General features: G+C 44.3%; 1 protein-coding gene across 1 annotated transcript in view; it reads left to right on the top strand.

The window, feature by feature from the left end:
• The window catches only part of zmat2 (zinc finger, matrin-type 2), a 35978-nt gene extending 27221 nt beyond the window's left edge, over positions 1–8757 (top strand). Inside the window, exons 5-6 of the mRNA XM_068044086.1 lie at positions 2960–3105; positions 6658–8757. Of these exons, the coding sequence (XP_067900187.1) occupies positions 2960–3105; positions 6658–6801 (290 nt within the window). The 3' untranslated portion in view covers positions 6802–8757. The remainder of the gene's footprint in view (positions 1–2959; positions 3106–6657) is intronic.
• The last annotated feature ends 12073 nt before the right edge of the window (positions 8758–20830 follow it).

The raw sequence follows: 20830 nt of genomic DNA on the forward strand, positions 1-20830 counted from the left end.
CTAGTAAATCTCCTCTGCACCCTTTCCATAGCTTCCACATCCTTCCTATAATGCGGTGACCAGAACTGCACGCAATACTCCAGGTGCGGTCTCACCAGAGTTCTGTACAGCTGCAGCATGACCTCGTGGCTCCGAAACTCGATCCCCCTACTAATAAAAGCTAACACACCATATGCCTTCTTAACAGCCCTATTAACCTGGGTAGCAACTTTCAGGGATTTATGCACCTGGACACCAAGATCTCTCTGTTCATCTACACTACCAAGAATCTTCCCATTAGCCCAGTACTCTGCATTCCTGTTACTCCTTCCAAAGTGAATCACCTCACACTTTTCCGCATTAAACTCCATTTGCCATCTCTCAGCCCAGCTCTGCAGCCTATCTATGTCCCTCTGTACCCTACAACATCCTTCGACACTATCCACAACTCCACCGACCTTCGTGTCATCCGCAAATTTACTAACCCACCCTTCTACACCCTCTTCCAGGTCATTTATAAAAATGACAAACAGCAGTGGCCCCAAAACAGATCCTTGCGGTACACCACTAGTAACTAAACTCCAGGATGAACATTTGCCATCAACCACCACCCTCTTGTCTTCTTTCAGCTAGCCAATTTCTGATCCAAAGCTCTAAATCACCTTCAACCCCATACTTCCGTATTTTCTGCAATAGCCTACCATGGGGAACCTTATCAAACGCCTTACTGAAATCCATATACACCACATCCACTGCTTTACCCTCATCCACCTGTTTGGTCACCTTCTCGAAAAACTCAATAAGGTTTGTGAGGCACGACCTACCCTTCAGAAAACCGTGCTGACTATCTCTAATGAACTTATTCTTTTCAAGATGATTATAAATCCTATCTCTTATAACCTTTTCCAACATTTTACCCTCAACCGAAGTAAGGCTCACAGGTCTATAATTACCAGGGCTGTCTCTACTCCCCTTCTTGAACAAGGGGACAACATTTGCTATCCTCCAGTCTTCCGGCACTATTCCTGTCGACAATGACAACATAAAGATCAAGGACAAAGGCTCTGCAATCTCCTCCCTAGCTTCCCAGAGAATCCTAGGCCTTGAAATATATATTTTTCTGATTTCTACATTAAATAAATCAAAAGAAACCTAATGGCTTGGCAGAATCCCATGAGATAAAAATCCATTGTTAAGCTGGAGTACTTTGTCATGCTGTTGAAGACAGTTTGTTTATTTTATAGAATTGGTTGCCTGTTCACAGTGGAAATTGGATCCAGTTCAGTGCTATTTAGAAGCAAAATTAAATCTCCAGAGTGTTCAAAAAGCACGTTCCAGTGGAACTAGGATACATTCTGGGGCCTGGACGTTACATTCTAGTCAGGCACAGGGCGTTTACTGGCGATTACAGTGGGACAGGAGATGAATTGAGAACCTAATCCAAATCCCATGTGCTTGAGATGACGATTTTATATTAGTGTGTGCGCCTGAGACAGTTTAAGCTGAGCATCAGTGTGGTGTGTTCCAATTCATGAAAGAATTACAGGATCTCATTTAAATTAGACACTTTTACTTAATTGACAATCTTTGGTTGCTTTTGTCAAGGGTTTTATAAAAGTTTCCATCGACCCCCCCCTAACCTACCAGAGACAGCAATGGGCAGTGTCATCTAGTCACAACATCTTTCCTATTAGGAGTTTGTATAAATAGCAGCAGCAGGCGTTTTAACTAAACTGATAAAAGGTGGGTTTGTAAAACTCCTGGGAGGAGCGATAGAAATATTGAAATCTCTGCACTTGGTTTTATATAGATTTATATTTCCTTTTATTTAAACAAGGGTAAATCAGCCCTTTTTCAACAGTGCACAATCAGCATCAGAAACTAGAAATCTTGTGCCAACTGTTTGAGAATGATGCAGCCCATCGTGCCTGAGCCAGCTCTTTGAAAGAGCTATCCAATTAAAGCCACTCCTCCTGCTCTTGCCCTCCTGCAGATTTTTCACCATCCAAGTATATATCCAATTGCATTTTTGAAAGTTACTATTGAATCTGCTTCCACACCCTTTCAACCAGTGCATACAGATCATAACAATTTCTGGATTAGTACAAGGCACTATGCCACTTATGTCAGGGGATAGACCAAATGCACCAGTTAACTCACCTCATTGTGGAGAGATGTGGGATTTAAAAGGTTTGAACTCTTGTGTTACTGTGACCTCTTTTCCACTTGTAAGGTGATCAAAATGGCCAGTAGTGAAACTGAAGATGAGGAAATTCTTTGCCTTTTATCGTAGTATATGTAGGGACAGGATAGACCATTCAGCCCCTCAAGCTGGTTCCACCATTGTGCCCTTTGAGCCATTTCCACCATTTAGTTAGACCATGGCTGATCTGTATCTTAACCCTGTTTACCCACCTCGTTCCATAACCCTTGCCTAAAAACAATCTTTCGATCTCAGTTTGAAATTTCAATTGACCGCCGCTTCAACAGCTTTTTGGAGGAGAGAGCTCCAGATTTCCACTACCCTTTGTGTGAAGAAGTGCTTCCTGACATCATAAATGGCCTAGCTCTGTAAGGTTGTACCCTCTTGTTCTGGACTCTAACCAGAGGAAATATATTCTCTCTCTCTACCCTATTAAACCATTTTATCACTTTAAATATCTCTGTTAGATCAGCCTTCAACCACCTATACTCTAGGAAATACAAATTATGTTTATGCAACCTGTCCTCATTAACCATTTAAGTCTCGTATCATTCTGGTCAAGCTGCGTTGCACTGACTGCCCTCAGCCCAAGACTAATTCTCACGTGCGGCGCCAGAACTGAACGTCCTACTGATTACGACTAGGGTGCAATTAATATGTATTTTCGTTATTCTTGTTTTTCTCTTAACGTGTGATTTGTGCACTTGTGAATGGTGCCTGAAGGCCAGTGAGTTCTGTTATCGAACGCAGTTTGATGATGCTGTTTTTGCTCGGCAGACCAAAGGAATCTGGGGATGTCGATGAAGGTGGAACGTTCGACGCTGGACCAAGTAAAGAAACGTTTTGAGGTCAATAAAAAGAAAATTGAGGAAAAGCAAAAGGAGTACGATTTTGAGGAGCGCATGAAGGAGCTCCGGGAGGAGGTGAGACTCATAGGGGATTGATGGCAACTCAGTTACATTTGTCATAAGTGCTTAATTGTGTGGTTATTTTATATCATGTTGGCAAATCCATAGAGGAAACTGGATGTCCTGGTCAATACTTATCCCTCAACCAATATCACCAAAAAAATAGATTGTCTGGTCATTATCTCATTGCTGGTTGTGGGAGCTTGCTGTGTGCAAATTGGCTGCCACATTTCCAACGCAACAGCAGTGATTACACTTCAAAACAAGCATTTATTTAGCTGTAAAGTTCTTTGAGATGACATGAGGTTGTGAAAGGTGCTATACAAATGCAAGTTAATTTTTTTTTTTGTTCCCTACTCTTGACTGCTCAAATTGAATCTTAACTTTTTGATGTTGAGGTTTATTCTGGTACTCAGTACTTTACTGGAGCTTCATCAATGGTTCACTTGAGTCCAGCACTGAACTAAGCTGTACACACCAGTAAGGTCTTGGCTTCAATCCCTGCTCTGTGCTGAGTTAGCTAATCTTGCTTACTGAGGAATCTGCCACAGTCTCAGCTCTGCTTGCCATCCAGCGAGTCCTCCTGAAAGTGCACTATTGGGTAGAGGTCAGATTGGGATTTACAGTGATGGAATAATTTGCTTGGCACTCACTTGGGAAGAGTGGTGACTGAGCTGATCCCAATGGAACTGAATCCCCAACATGAGTCAGTGTCATGCAGGAGAGGAGGAGAGAGAAACTGGAGCATAGTATTATCCTGAGGATTATGGAATAATGCACCAGGAATGAATTGGAGCAAAGTAATAAAGAACTCAAGCACCGCTGACTCAGTAGTGTGTATAAGCTGGGGATGTTGGCCGCCTCGAGGACATCTGTGTTGGAGATACGGTCCTGCCACCTGATGCCAAGGATTCTCTGGAGGCAGCGAAGATGGGATGAATTGAGACGTCGCTCTTGGTTGACATACGTTGTCCAGGCCTCGCTGCCGTAGAGCAAGGTACTGAGGACACAGGCTTGATACACTCGGACTTTTGTGTTCCATGTCAGTGCGCCATTTTCCCACACTCTCTTGGCCAGTCTGGACATAGCAGTGGAAGCCTTTCCCATGCGCTTATTGATTTCTGCATCGAGATACAGGTTACTGGTGATAGTTGAGCCTAGGTAGGTGAACTCTTGAACCACTTCCAGAGCGTGGTCGCCGATATTGATGGATGGAGCATTTCTGATGTCCTGTCCCATGATGTTCGTTTTCTTGAGGCTGATGGTTCGGCCAAATTCGTTGCAGGCAGCTGCAATCCGGTCGATGAGTCTTTGCAGACACTCTTCAGTGTGAGATGTTAAAGCAGCATCATTGGCAAAGAGGAGTTCTCTGATGAGGACTTTCCGTACTTTGGTCTTCGCTCTTAGATGGGCAAGGTTGAACAACCTGCCACCTGATCTTGTGTGGAGGAAAATTCCTTTTTCTGAAGACTTGAACGCTTGAGATGGCTTGGCCATGTGAGCCGCATGGAAGATGGCAGGATCCCCAAGGACACATTGTATAGCGAGCTCGCCACTGGTATCAGACCCACCGGCCGTCCATGTCTCCGCTTTAAAGACGTCTGCAAACGCGACATGAAGTCCTGTGACATTGATCACAAGTCGTGGGAGTCAGTTGCCAGCGATCGCCAGAGCTGGCGGGCAGCCATAAAGGCGGAGCTAAAGTGTGGCGAGTCGAAGAGACTTAGCAGTTGGCAGGAAAAAAGACAGAAGCTCAAAGGGAGAGCCAACTGTGTAACAGCCCCGACAACCAATTTTGTCTGCAGCACCTGTGGAAGAGTCTGTCACTCTAGTATTGGCATTTATAGTCACGCCAGGCGCTGCTCCACAAACCACTGACCGCCTCCAGGCGCTTACCCATTGTCTCCCGAGACAAGGAGGCCAAAGTAGAAGAAAAAAAAAAGAATAAAGAACTAATGCTTTAAACACAGAAAATACAGAATTGTTAAATCAGTGTTAATATTTCGAGTGGCAACCCTCCCAACAGAACTTGAAGTGCTTGCATGTCTTCTCTTTCAGAGACTGACAGCACTGTTGCATATTTGCAGTGGTTTCTTTTTCTTTGATTTCTGGTATTTTACAGCCTTTCCTTTTATATCCATCTCTTCCAAAATCATGTTTTCACTTGTGGATGAGACCAAAACTGGGGCCCATAAGTATAAGATGGTCACTAATATCTCCAATAGGAAATTCAGGAGAACCTCCACTCTCTTCGCACCCCACTCTCTCCCCCCACCCCCCCCCCCCCCCGGCCCAGGCATGATATAAATTCTAAGATGATTCTCTCTTTTGCCAGGTATGCTTCAATGCTCTAAAGGAATAATTTTATTCTGATGCTAACATAGATGTATTTTTTTGACTGTAAATACTGTCTCTGCTGCTTTGAGTCCAGAAGGTGTCTGCGGCAAAACCAGAGTGAATTTGTTAGCAGATCTCCCACTGCCATAATTAACATCAACTCTTGTGTTATCAGTTTTGGAGAAGTGAGGATTACAAGTAATAGTACAAGTGTGTGTATGTTCTGGGGAGATGGGGGAAGAGCAGAAATTCTGGTTCATTGTATTGAAGGTCTTTTTAAAAGTCTTATTGACTTTGTTTAAATCAGAAAATTATAGGATTTTGTCTCAGCTTGCCATGAAGATGCAGTGAAGCAAAACTTGCATTAAACAGTCCTGGCTTCTTGGGTTTGACAAATGAAGAGGCAAAAGGAGACAAAATTAGTTTCCCTTCACTTGTGCAATTAGCAGTGGTGGGAACATGCCGAATTGTGAAATTGGATTTGATTGAATTTGCTTATTTTGTGAGCTGCAAAAAAAAAAAATTGAGTGTTGCCAGATCATCGTAAAAACTCAACTGGATCGCTAATGCTTTTCAGAATTTGGATTTGTGCTTTTCACAGAACCATGGATGGAATCACAGAATGTAATTTACCTGTATACCCACTCCACCCCACTCAAACAAAAACTCTGGCAAAAGTCTAGCAATTCCAAGTAACAAAGCTGGAATTTGACTTAACCAGACAACATCAATCTGAGATTGTCAGACAGAATGTCATTTTTGAAAAATCAAATAAAATCCATAAACCACTGGCCCTGCTGTTAAATCTTCCATTAGATTCCCCACTCTTCTTGCTTTGTTTTTTTTCTTTCTCTCTCTCTGTTTAATGATGGGAATTTTAATATTGTCTTCAAATCCCACCATGGCCTTGCCCCTCCCTATCACCTCCTCCAGCCCTACAACCCTCCTTCGATATCTGCACCCCTTCCAATTCTGGCCTCTTGCGCAGGCCCAATTTTCATCACTGGCGGCTGTGCCTTGAGCTCTGGAATTCCTTCCATAAACCATTCTGGCTGTCCACCTCTCTCACTGCTCTTTTAGGATGTTCCTTAAAACCTACCGTTTTGACCAAGTCACCTGTCCTTATATGGCTTGGTGTCAAATTTTTGTCTGATTACACTCCTGTGAAATGTCTTGGGGGTCTTTTACTATGTAAAAGGTTCTATATAAATGCAAGTTGTGTTGTTGTAGGAGGAGAAAGCTAAGGCATATCGGAAAGAGAAACTAAAGGAGAAGAAGCGGAAAGCAGAGGAGGAACTGACGTTTGAGGAGGACGACGAGATGGCGGCAGTGATGGGATTTTCCGGCTTTGGCTCATCAAAGAAGAGCAGCTGACCAATCCCACCAGACTGACGCAGGACATCCTTCTATTGACTCTTTTCTCTTCCCCCTTGCTGCCCCTTTTTATTTCTCCCCCACCCCAACCGAGTGGGATTGTGCACAGCGTGAATGAAGATGTGTTTGTTAATAAAGGATTCTTCTGTTATGAAAAGTTACATGTACCCCTTTCTCAAACATTTTCGTGGAAAAGTTTCAGATGTGTTCAGAAGGTTGTATGGCTTTTGGCTTCAGAAGGAGGAAGCCATTCAGTCCTTCGAGCTTGATTCAGTTAGATCATGGCTGATCTTTATTTTGGTTTTCTTTTGTTAAAAGTGCTGCCCCTTTGGGCTCTCTGAACAGGTAACCTACAGGCAAAGAATGGCCCTAGTATGGTTCCTGATATGTACCAATGTGGATCAGCAGCCAGGACAACATTGGGGTGCAACAATTGGGCTCAGCACCGCTTGGGATAAGGAAGGGGAAATCGGTCAGGGTTCACACTGATTGTTTTGTAGTATCTTTGCAGAAAGTATGGTAGTGTCTGTAGCCTCTTGTGGCTGACTGTATGCTGACTCATGAGAAATGGCCATTTTGGTAAAGTGTTGGAGGGCTCCTGACCTTCATGGCACAATACCCTGGTACAGAAACCAGCAACTCTGGAACGGTGAAAAAATACTAATAATTTGTTTTTATTAAATTCCCTCCCTTTCTGATCCAGGTGAAAAGTATAAATCTTTTACGAAGCATCTTATGGTTCACCATGTGAAGCAATTCAGGTGCTCGAATAATTCAGATAATTGAAAGTTATGTCAACTGTGTCAGTGAGGGGCAGATTTAAACACTGAGCTACAAGAATGAAGTTGTAAAGTGCTTTTTAACTGCAGAATGTTTTCTACGCCCCTCAAACTCATTGCTGTCTGTTATTTTCTGAGATTTGCAAACTGTGTAAAGTTTGAACATGGAAATGTTAGTGTTGCCAAAGTGCATCCCACTGCTAAAATTGACAACCAGCTCCTCCTTGCGCCTCAGAGTGTGTGTGTGTGTGTGTGTGTGTGTGTGTGTGTTTGGTACTGACTGTCGACCAGCAGATAGCAGGATTTGAATGCCCATCCATTTAAGCTGGCCGATCTCAATCAGAATCAAGGTGGGGAGGTACTGCAATTGACTTCCACAACTCTGGGTTGCATGCAGGTTGGAAGAAATCAAACTGGATTCCTGCTCCTCATCAATGTGCATGTACACCTGGTCTGAAATGGATCTGATGACCTGTTTTTTCCCCCCATAGCCCTACAATTTTTTTTCCTTTTCAAGTATTTATCCAATTCCCTTTTGGAAGTTCCTATTGAATCTGCCCTCCGCTGCCCTTTCAGGCAGTGCATTCCAGATCACAACAATTTGCTGTGTACAAAAAAAAAAATTCTCATCTCCCCTATGGTTCATTTTACAATTATCTTAAAGACTTGCATGACCTATCACCTTGGTACAGCTTGAAAATGTTTTTGAGAATATTCAAGGGAAACATTCATTGGGACTATTGTCCTCTGTAAATGATGTATAATAGGGCGAAGGGGAGGAATACATCTTTGATGTTTATTTCCCTGTTGCTGCAATGTGGAAGGAGCTTAAAGACTTCTAAAAACATGAAGCTGTCCACGGCTAAATGTTTTGAGAAGTGATGGATTGCCCTGAGATTATTCAGCCTGCCCGGCTAATTTATGTACCAACTTGACCAGAAAGTAAAATGGTGAATGATTTGTATCCGAAGAACAGTTTAAATGCAGTGAGATGTTCCTATTTTGGGTTTCCTTTGTGTGTTGTGTGTGCTGTGCTCTGAAGTTTCTACCTTTGCTTTACTTTTTTTCTTCCAGTCAACACTTTCAAATACAAAAGGTTAATTTTTTTCTTACTGTGTGTGCTCTCCATTGGCATCTGTGACATTTTTTAATTAAAGATATACCAAAAGGTTGAGAATTGTTTTTTTTTTTAAATACAAGATACTTCTCGGACAGAAAGAACAGCAACAGGTCTTTCTCATGCTATTGAAAATCTGGCCTCCCCCTTCAGATTTTCTCCCACTGTCTCCTGACAGGAAGACTTGTCTTTTTATATGTCCCACATTGTGACAGTGACTACACTTCAAAAGTAATTCATTGGCAATGAAGTGCTTTGGGTCATCCGGCAGTCATGAAATGCGCTAATAAATGCATGTTCTTTCTATAGTGCCTTTCAGGACTGCTGAAAGCACTTTACACTTCAAAAAGGTACTTCATTGGCTGTAGTCATTGTGGTAATGCAGGAAACTGAGCACCCAATTTGTCCACTATAAAATTCCCTCAAATCCATCACCCTGAGATTGAGTCTCATGCTCAGCTAACTGAACTAGCTGGGTATTAACAGCTGGGCAGGTGCTGCCGTCTACCAGAACCCAGATAAAGAGACAGCTGGATCTGTGATTGGGAAAAACTCTAGGTTTTTCTGGACGGATGAGCCCAACTGGGTGAGTGACCTTCCTTATCACTAACTATTTTACCTGATAAATCCATTGTCCAGTATGGTAACTGGGTACATAGTATCTCAGTTAGAAAGCTCCCAGCACCTGATTCACCTTTTACCATAAAATCTTTTGGTGCTGCTAAAAGCAAGCCTGCTAGGGAGAAAGAAACAGTAGAAGCCCATTGTAATTAGTGTGCTTGTTTACTGTTAAATAGCTTTGATTCAACTTTGCAAAGCTTCTTCAGTTGCATCTTCCAAGCCATTGACCTCCGCCACCTAGAAGGATAAGGGCAGAAGGTGCGTGGGAACACCACCATCAGTTCCCAAACAAGTTGTACACCATCCCAACTTAGAAATATATTGATGTTCCTTCATTGTTGCTAGGTCAAAATGCTGGAGTTCTCTCGCTAACTGCACTGTGGGAGCACCTTCACATGGCCTGCTGGGGTTCAAGAAGGCAGCTCACCATCTTCTCCGGCACAACAAGGGATGAGTAATCAATGCTGGCCTTAATAATGACATCCATAACCCAGGCATAAAAAATATTACTTTAATAACAAATTTGTATGTATTATAAAATATACTTTTCATTCAGGAGAATAATAAGCTACATTATGTATAATTGAAAATGCCTAAAATGTGGAATTTGTTGGTATATTACTGATAATCAAGACAGTGGGGGGAAAAAAGAAATCAAGTGCTGAATAAAAAACCCTTCACAACAGCAGGAATGGTCTTCAGTATAAGAAAATGATCAGACTGGTGTATAATGTAGCTGAATATTAATTATGTAACCTGCAGTTCTACTGGTAAGAGAACAGACTTCTGGGCTAATGACTGCAGCAGTAGGCTTCAAGACATGCTGCTAATTATCAGCACAAATGGCAGAGCCTGGCCTCTGGTCAGACTAGAACTCAGTGGGGAAAACAACAGGAGTGGCTACAGACCTATCAGAGGCTACTTCAACTCATTCTTCCCTATTGTGAACACATCTGCTCCTCGGCAGCTCTTAAGGAATGAAAGTAAGTATCGAGAGCACAGAGCCTCTATTAACCCTCTGTTCTTCAGCCTCTTCTGTGCTAAGCAGAACATCCCCAGTTTGTCTAGTCTGTCCACATAATTGAAATCTTTCATGCCCAGTGCCGCTGCAGTAAATCTCTGCTCCCTCACAGGGCCTTGACGTGTTTACTAAAGTGTGGTGTCCAGAATTGGCTACAATATTCCAGTTGGGGCCTAACAATTATTTTTAAATGCTTTAGCATAACTTCCTGTGCACTCTGCCTCCTTATAAAGCCAAGGATCCCGTATGGCTATTTAACAGCCTTCTCAACTTATCCTGCCACCTTCAAACATGTGTATACGTACACCCCAAATGACTTGGTTCCTGCACCCACTTTAATGTTGTATAGTTTATATTGCCTTTATTCTTCCTATCAAAATGAGTTTATGATGGGATTTGAACTCCCATTCCCTCTATTGTTTGGCAGTCTCTGGATGACAAGTTGAGTACTATATCCAAGAACATATGAGGAATCTTGATTTCAACCAAGGCTGCAAGCTTAAGGACCTGTGTAAAAGCTACAACATTGGCATCTACCTGACAATGTGGAATTTAAAAAAAAATTCATTCATGGGATGAGGGCATTGCTGGCCAGGTCAGCATTTATTGTCCATCTCTAATTGCCCTTGAGAAGGTGGTGGTGAGCTGCCTTCTTGAACCACTGCAGTCTATGTGGGGTAGGTACACCCACAGTGCTGTTAGGAAGGGAGTTCCAGGATCTTGACCCAGCGACAGTTAAGGAATGGCGATATAGTTCCAAGTCAGGATGGTATGTGACTTGGAGGGGAACTTGCAGGTGATGGTGTTCCCATGCATTTGCTGCCCTTGTCCTTCTAGTTGGTAGAGGGCATGGATTTGGAAGGTGCAGTCTAAGGAGCCTTGGTGCAGTGCATTTTGTAGATGGTACACATTGCCGCCACTGTGCGTCAGTGGTGGAGGGAGTAAATGTTTGTGGATGGGACGCCAATCAAGCGGGCTGCTTTATCTTGGATGGAGCTTCTTGAGTGTTGTTGGAGCTGCATCCATCCAGGCAAGTGGAGAGTATTCCATCACACTCCTTGTGCCTTGTAGACGGTGGACAGGCTTAGGGGAGTCAGGAGGTGAGTTACTCACCGCAGGATTCCTAGCCCAGGTATGTCCTGTACGCAAAAATCAGAACAAATCTAACCCGGCCAATTACTGCCCCATCAGTCTACTCTCGGTCATCAGTAAAGTGATGGAAGGTGTTGTTGACAGTGCTATCAAGTGACACTTGCTTAGCAATAACCTGCTTGGTGATGCTCAGTTTGGGTTCCACCAGGGCTACTCAGCTCCTGACCTCATCACAGCCTTGGTTCAAACATGGACAAAAGAACTGAACTCAAGAGGTGAGGTGAGAGTGACTGCCCTTGACATCAAGGCAACATTTGACTGAGTATGGCATCAAGGAGCCCTAGCAAAACTGGAGTCAATGGAAATCAGGGGGGAAACTCTCCACTGGTTGGAGTCATATCTATCACAAAGGAAGATGGTTGTGATTGTTGGAGGTCAATCATCTGAGCTCCAGGACATCACTGCAGGAGTTCCTCAGGGTAGTATCCTAGACCCAACCATCTTCAGCTGCTTCATCAATGACCTTCCTTCAATCATAAGGTCAGAAGTGGGGATGTTCGCTGATGATTGCACAATGTTCAGCACCATTCACGACTCCTCAGATACTGAAGCAGTCCGTGTAGAAATGCAGCAAGCCCTGGACAATATCCAGGCTTGGGCTGATAAGTGGCAAGTAACATTCATGCCACATAAATGCCAGGCAATGACTATCTCAAACAAGAGAGAATATAGCCATATGTCCCTGATATTTAATGGCATTACAAGTGCTGAATCCCCCACTATCAACATCCTGGGGGTTACCATTGACCAGAAACTGAACTGGAGTCGTTAAATAAATACCGTGGTTACAAGAGCAGGTCAGAGGCTAGGAATCCTGCGGCGAGTAACTCACCTCTTGACTCCCCAAAGCCTGTCCACCATCTACAAGACACAAGTCAGGAATGTAATGGAATACTCTCCACTTGCCTGGATGGGTGCAGCTCCAACAACACTCAAGAAGCTCAACACCATCCAGGACAAAGCAGCCCGCTTGACTGGCACCTCATCCACAAACATTCACTCCCTCCACCACCAGTGCACAGTGGCAATAGTGTGTACCATCTACAAGATGCTCTGCAGCAATGCAACAAGGCTCCTTAGACAGCATCCTCCAAACCCACGACCTTTACCACCGAGAAGGTCAAGGGTAGCAGTTGTATGGGAACGCCACCACCTGCAAGTTCCCCTCCAAGCCACACCATCCTGAATTGGAACTATATCGCCATTCCTTCACTGTTGCTGGGTCAAAATCCTGGAACTCCTGAACAGCACTGTGGGTGTCCCTACCCCACATGGACTGCAGCAGTTCAAGAAGGCGGCTCACCACCACCTTCTCAAAGGCAGTTAGGGATGGGCAATGAATGCTGTCCTAGCCAGCGATGCCCACAACCCATGAATGAATTTTTAAAAATGCAATTTCAGAGCTCAAGGCAGAAAAGTTGAGTTTGTTATTATTAACTTGGGCAAGGACACATATCCTGATTTGACTGCTATGTTTGATGATTCCATCAGTTATTTAGAAGGACATCAGCAGCCAAATGGCCCAGCCAGTGCAGCAGGAGGAGCATTCACTCACATTGCAATGTGTCAGTTCCAATTAGGAATTGAAGCAATATTGAAATATCACCTAGAGGAAGAAGAGGAGAAAAATCTCAGGGCATCTGACAGGCCAATAACACAATGTATCGTGCCATTAACGTAGTAAATGTCCCAAGCTGCTTCACATGAGCAATTATCAAATAAGATTTGACACAAAGCCACATAAAGAGATATTGTGTGACCAAAAGCTTGGTTTAATAAGCAGGTTTTCAGAAGTGACTTAAAGGAAGGGAGACAGTGAGAGGGCTTAGCTGTTTAGGGAGGGAATTCCAGTGTCCAAGACACAGGCAGCTGAAGACTGATATAGTGAGGCCATGGAGAGATTTGAAAACAAGAATGAGAATTTTAAAATCAAGGCATTGCTGGACCAGGAGTCAATGTAGGTCAGTGAGTACAGGGGTGATGAGTGAGTGGGACCTGTGCCATTTAGTATACAGGCAGCAGAGATTTGGATTAGGTCATGTTTATTGAGGGTTGAAAATGGCAAGCCAGCCAGAAGAGCATTGGCATAGACAAGTCTAGAGGTATGGATGTGGGTTTTGGCAGCAGATGGGTTGAGGTAGGGATTGAGGTGGACAATGTTACAGAGGTGAAAGTAGGTGGCTTCGGTTATGGAGCAGATAGAACATCAAAGTTGCAAACAGTCTGATTCAGCATCAGTGAACAAGATGAGAGATGGAATGGTTGGAGAAATGTTTGTGGCAGGGACTGAGAGCTTCTGAATACTTAGTTGGAAGAAATATTAATTACAACTTGTCAGTTGCCGGGATCCTGTGCTGTGACATCCTCTGTGATGGGAGCAGGATAGTGCTTGGGGGTGGGGTGGGGTGGCGATGTGTGACTTGATTACAGCGCTGGAACCAAATTACTCCCTTACCAGTGAGTAATGTTCAAATGTGACCGGAATTCAGAAAACACGCAATTGCTAAGATTTGCTTTCTACAGGCAAGGCAAAGAAAGTCAATGCTGACGAATAGATCAGTTTCCTCTTTTGACATCCCCCTGGGTGAAATACAACTTCCAATGTGAGCACAAAACACGCAGTAGCAGATGCTAGATGTAATGCACCCCAACTGATTGTCTTCTCCATTACATTTATATAGCACCTCTTTCAACCTTCGGACATCCCAAAGTGCTTTGCAGCCGATAAAGTACTTTTGAAGTGTAGCGACTGTTGTCATGTAGGAAACAGGGAAGCCAATTCGTGCAGAACAAGCTCCCGCAAACAGCAATGAAATAAATGACCATAGTGATGGATTAAGAGGTCTAAGTTATGTGGGGGACTGGAGCAGCTGTGATTGTTCTCCTTAGGGTAGAGAAGGTTTAGATAGAGATGTTCAAAATTATGACAGAGTAAATTAAGAGAAACAGTTTCCAGTGGCAAAAGGGTCCATAAGCAGAGGACCCAGATTTAAAGTGATTGGCAAAAGAATCAGGGTGAAGATGAAGAAACATTTGATTGCACAGCGGATTGTCAGGATCTGAATTCCACTGCTGGAAAGGGTGGTGGAAGAAGATTCAATTGTAACTTTTAAAAGGGAATTGGAAAAATATTCAAGAGGGAAAAATGGCAGGGCAATGGGGAAAGAGCCGAGGAGTGGCATTGGACTGTAACTACAATTGTCAAGAGCATTTAGGGACGGGCAATAAATGCTGCTCCCTCCAGCAACGCCCACATCTCACGAACGAATAAAAAATCTGGAGCAGAGCAGAGAGGGAAGGGAAATTGCTACCCTTATTAAATGGTGTAAATGATAATACTAGTAGAAGTTTAGAAGTGAGCTTTTAAATGAGTTTCCTGAACAAATGCATTGCAGAATGACATATTAACCAATATAGACTGGCGAATTCCCCAGCTTGAATTCCAGTATCATAGAATCTTACAGCACAGAAGGGGACCATTCGGCCCCTTGTGCCTGTGCCGGTTCTCAGGAAGAGCTAACCAATTAGTTCCACTCACCCTCACATTCCCCATGGCCCTGCAAATCTCTTCTCCATTTCAGGGATATAGCTGATTCCTTTCTGTGCTGAATGTCTCTTCCGCCCAGTTGCTTGAACTGAATTATAGCTCGGGAGGCAGTTGGAGGCGCTGTAATTCAGCTTTAGAATAATATCAGCAGGAAAATCCTCCACTGCCCAGCGAGTAACGAGTGCTTTTGATGACTCTCGCTGTGGAGGTTCCTGCAAGAAAGGCAGCTCAGAGGAACGCAGTCATGAGGAGGGCCGAGCGCAACACCGGGTTTGTGCCTTAAATAGAGGAGAGGAGTCACTGTGATAGAAAAGGGACAGAAATGGAGCACAGGAAAGCACACCTTGGGCCAAATGGACGGCGGGGGGGTGCTAATGGTTGGCGAACCGCGTCTCGGGCAGGACCCCAGAAGCAGCCAGCAGGAAAAATAAAGATATATGCAGAGGATTCTGGAGCATTACTTTCAGGGATTATTTAGGGTTCGGGACGACTCAAGTTCCCATATTTGCGATTGGGCCAATTCGAAATTGGGGAGCTCGGAAAGTTCAATTTAATGAAATTAACCTTGGCTCTGCCTTAATGAGAATTTAACGCTTGAACTGTGAAGGTACGTGAGCCCCAAAATTCACCTCGAAAATAATTTGCACTTGGCAACATTTAAAATGTCACACAATTATTTTACTCCTCAAAATCTTGCAAGAATTCCTCTTTTATTTTGAAGGCAAGGTAGAATTATAAAGAGGGTATATCATATATTTAAAAAGGATGAATTATCGATTGTGTTTTTTCAAAAAAAAACTAAAGAGCAAAACGCTGATCAGCGCCCGTGGTTAGGTAACTATGAACTCACAGCCACCTGGTTTTCATTGCCGAGTGAAAGCGAAGTAACCACTGAGCTAAAGCCAGCGCCAGGAAGTTGTGTCTAATAAACAGTATTTGAATGGTGACATCATTGTTAAAGAGTGACGAGGGAGTGTTTTATAGATTTGTGATTTTTTTCCTCATACATTGGGGTTTCAATGTAAGAAATCGCCACTGCCTACTCTCTGGATCACAAACTCATGCCCTCATTGATTGTGCCAAACATTTCTCTTCTTTTATCCACTCCATTTCTTCACCTTTCCTTCCTGGGTAACAATATGGAGCTATATACCTATACCTGCCAGCGTTCAGAGCACAAATGAAAGCACCCTATTAAACAACTTGCATTTATATGAGAATTTATATAGTGTCTCTAACAACAACAACTTACATTTATATAACATCTTTAACGTCCCAACGCACTTTGCAGGCGCAGTATAAAGCCAAGTATGACAATGAGCTACAAAAGGAGATATTAGTTTAGAGATACAGCTGAAACAGGCCCTTTGGCCCATCGAGTCTGTGCCGACCATCAACCACCCATTTATACTAATCCTACACTAATTCCATATTCCTACCACATCCCCACCTGTCCCTATATTTCCCTACCACCTACCTATACTAGGAGCAATTGCTAATGGCCAATTTACCTATCAACCTGCAAAGTCTTTGGCATATGGGAGGAAAACGGAGCACCCGAAGGAAACCCACGCAGACACAGGAAGAACTTGCAAACTCCACTCAGGCAGTACCCAGAATTGAACCTGGGTCGGTGAGGCTGCGGTGCTAACCACTGCGCCACTGTGGTCAGATGACCAAAAGCTTGGTACAAGAGATCGGTTTTAAGGGGTGTGTTAAAGGGGGAAAGTGAGGTGGAGAGGTGTAGGGAGGGTATTCCAGAGCTTGGCGCCTAGACAACTGAAGGCACAGCCACCAATGGAGGAGCAATTAAAATCAGGGATGCACAAGAGGCCAGAATCTGAGGAGTGCAGATATCATGGAGGGTTGTGCAGCTGGAGGAGATTACAGAGATAGGGAAGGGTGAGGCCATGGAGGGATTTGAAAACAAGGATGTTTTCAGCGAGCACAGGGGTTAAAGGTGAACGGGACTTGATGTGAGTTAAGGCATGTGCAGCAGAGTTTGGGATGACCTCATGTTTACGGAGAGTAGAATGTGGTAGTCCAGCCAGGAGAGCATTGGTATAGTCAAAAGTAGAGGTATAGACATGGAACACAAAAGTCCGAGTGTATCAAGCCTGTCTGTGTCCTCAGTACCTTGCTCTATGGCAGCGAGGCCTGGACAACGTATGTCAGCCAAGAGCGACGTCTCAATTCATTCCATCTTCGCTGCCTCCGGAGAATACTTGGCATCAGGTGGCAGGACCGTATCTCCAACACAGAAGTCCTCGAGGCGGCCAACATCCCCAGCTTGTACACACTACTGAGTCAGCAGCGCTTGAGATGGCTTGGCCATGTTAGCCGCATGGAAGATGGCAGGATCCCCAAAGACACATTGTACAGCGAGCTCGCCACTGGTATCAGACCCATTGGCCGTCCATGTCTCCGTTATAAAGACGTCTGCAAACGCGACATGAAATCCTGTGACATTGATCACAAGTCGTGGGAGTCAGTTGCCAGCGTTCGCCAGAGCTGGCGGGCAGCCATAAAGACGGGGCTAAAGCGTGGCAAGTCGAAGAGACTTAGCAGTTGGCAGGAAAAAAGACAGAGGCGCAAGGGGAGAGCCAACTGTGCAACAGCCCCGACAAACAAATTGTTCTGCAGCACCTGTGGAAGAGCCTGTCACTCTAGAATTGGCCTTTATTAGCCACTCCAGGCGCTGCTCCACACACCACTGACCACCTCCAGGCGCTTACCCATTGTCTCTCGAGATAAGGAGGCCAAAGAATAAGAGAGGTATAGAAAGCATGAATGAGGGTTTCAGCAGCAGATGAGCAGGGATGGGACGAAGTCTAACAGAGTAAGATGTTTCAAAGTGCTTCACAGGAGCATTTTCAACAAAATTTGACACCAAACCACATAGGGAACTATTAGGGCAGGTGACCAAAAGCTTGTTCAAAGAAGTAGCTTTTAAGAAGTGACTTAAAGGAGGAGAGAGAGGATTTAAAGATTTAGGGGAGTTCCAGAGTCCAGGGCACAGGCAGCTGAAGACTGATATAGTGAGGCCATGGAGGAGTTTGAGAACAAAAATGAGAATTTTAAAATCGATGTCAAGTTTATTCAGGGACAAATATGGCGGGCCAGCCAGGAGAACATTGGAATAGTCAAGTCGAGAGGTAACAATGAATGTTCATAGCACAAATTGAAAACACCCTTATTCATGCTTTTGTTGTCTCTAGACTCGACTATTCCAATGCACTGCTAGCTGACCTCCCACATTCCACCCTCTGTAAACATGAGACCATGCAAAACTCTGCTGCCCTTGTCCCTACTCGGACAATGTCCTGTTCACCTTTCACCCTTGTGCTCACTGAACTACATTGGTTCCCGGTCAAACAACACCTTGATTTTAAAATTCTCATTTTTGTTTTCAAATCCCTCCTTGGCCTCACCCCTCCTTTTCTCTGTAATTTCCTACAGCCTCACCACTCACTCGCTCCTCATGTAATTCTGGCCTCTTGTACATCCCCATTTGTAATTGCACCATCAATGGTAGCTGTGCCTTCAGCTGTCTAGGCTCTAAGCTCTGGAATTCTCTCCCTAAACCTCTCCAACTCTCAACCTGGTTTCTTCCTTTGACACTCCTTAAAACCTACCTCTTTGACCAAGCTTTTGGTCATCAGGCCGACTATCATCTTTTTTGGCTCAGAGTTTAATTTGGCTTTATAATGCTTCTGTGAAGTGCCTTGAGATGTTTTGTTACATTAAAGGCACTATATGAATATAAGTTGTTGTTGTTTTTTAAGAAATTTAAAGGAGACGTAGGGAGGTTTAGGGGGGAAATACCAGAGCTTAGGGCCTAGGCAGCTGAAGGCATGGCTGCACATGGTGGAATGATTAAAATTGGAGATGCACAAGAGGCCAGAATTGGAGGAATGCAGAAATCATAGAGGGTTGTAGGGCTGGAAAAGGTTATGGAGTTAGGGGTTAGGCAGGATTGCATGCAAGGCCATGGAGGAATTTGAACAACACTGGCATTTACCTGACAATGTGGAAAATTGCCCCGGTGTGTCCAGTCCACAAAAAGCAGGACAAATACAAACTGGCCAGTTACCACCCTATCAGTCTACTGTCAATCATCAGCAAAGCAATGGAAGGTGTCATTGACAGTGCTACCTAGAGGCACTTACTCAGCAATAACCTGTTCACTAATGTTCAGTTTGGGTTCCACTGGGGCACTCATCTCCAGAACTCATTACAGCCTTGGTCTAAATATGCTCAAGAGAGCTGAATTCCAGAGGTGAGGTGTGAGTGACTGCCCTTGACATCAAGGCAGCATTTGACCAAGTGTGGCATCAAGGGGCTCTAGCAAAACTGAGTCAATGGGAATCGTTGCGAGGGTTGGGGGTGGGGGAAACTCTCCACTGGTTGGAGTTATACCAAGCACAAAGGTTGTGGTTGTTGGAGGCCAATCATCTCTACCCAAGGACATCGCTGCAGTAGTTCCTCAGGGTAGTGTCCTAGGCCCAACCATCTTCAGCTGCTTCATCAATGACTTTCCCTCCATCATAAGATCAGAAGTGGGAATGTTTGCGAATGACGACACAATGTTCAGCACCATTTGAGATTCTCAGATACTGAAGCAGTCCATTCCTGAATGCAGCAAGACCTGGACAACATTCAGGCTTGGGCAGATAAGTGGCGAGTAACATTCGTGCCACACAAGAGTCAGGCACTGACTATTTCCAACAAGAGAGGATCTTCCCTTGACATTCAACAGCATTACTATCACTGAATTCCTCCCACCTACCCCACCCCATAAACATCCTGGGGGTTACTATTGACCAACTTTAACTGGACCAGCCATATAAATACTGTGGCTACAACAGAAGGTCAGTGGCTGGGAATTCTGCAGCGAGTTATGTCCCTCCTGACTCCCAAAAGCCTGTCCACCATCTACAAGGCACAAACATAGAAACATAGAAAATAGGAACAGGAGTAGGCCATTCGGCCCTTCGAGCCTGCTCCGCCATTCATTATGATCATGGTTGATCATCCAACTCAGTAACCTGTTCCCGCTTTCGCCCCATACCCTTTGATCTCTTTAGATCCAAGAGCTATATCTAACTCCTTCTTGAAAACATACAATGTTTTGGCCTCAACTGCTGTCTATGGTAGCGAATTCCATAGGCTCACCACTCTCTGGGTGAAGAAATTTCTCCTCATCTCAGTCCTGAAAGGTTTACCCTGTATCCTTAGACTATGACCCCTGGTTCTGGATTCCCCCACCATCGGGAACATCCTTCCTGCATCTACCCTGTCAAGTCCTGTTAGAATCTTATAGGTTTCTATGAGATCCCCCCTCATGCTTCTGAACTCCAGCGAATATACTCCTAACCGACTCAATCTCTCCTCATACGTCAGACCCGCCATCCCAGGAATCAGTCTGGTAAACCTTCGCTGCACTCCCTCTATAGCAAGAACATCCTTTCTCGGATAAGGAGACCAAAACTGCACACAATATTCCAGGTGTGGCCTCACCAAGGCCCTGTATAATTGCAGCAAGACATCCCTGCTCCTGTACTCGAATCCTCTCGCTATGAAGGCCAACATACCATTTGCCTTTTTTACCGCCTGTTGAACCTGCATGCTTACCTTCAACGACTGGTGTATGAGAACACCCAGGTCTTGCTGCATATTCCCCTCTCTCAGTTTATAGCCGTTCAGATAATAGTCTGCCTTCCTGTTTTTGCTCCCAAAGTAGATAACCTCACATTTATCCACGTTATACTGCATCTGCCATGCATTAGCCC

This window comes from Heterodontus francisci, chromosome 12, assembly GCF_036365525.1.
Source record: "Heterodontus francisci isolate sHetFra1 chromosome 12, sHetFra1.hap1, whole genome shotgun sequence".
Taxonomy (NCBI): domain Eukaryota; kingdom Metazoa; phylum Chordata; class Chondrichthyes; order Heterodontiformes; family Heterodontidae; genus Heterodontus; species Heterodontus francisci.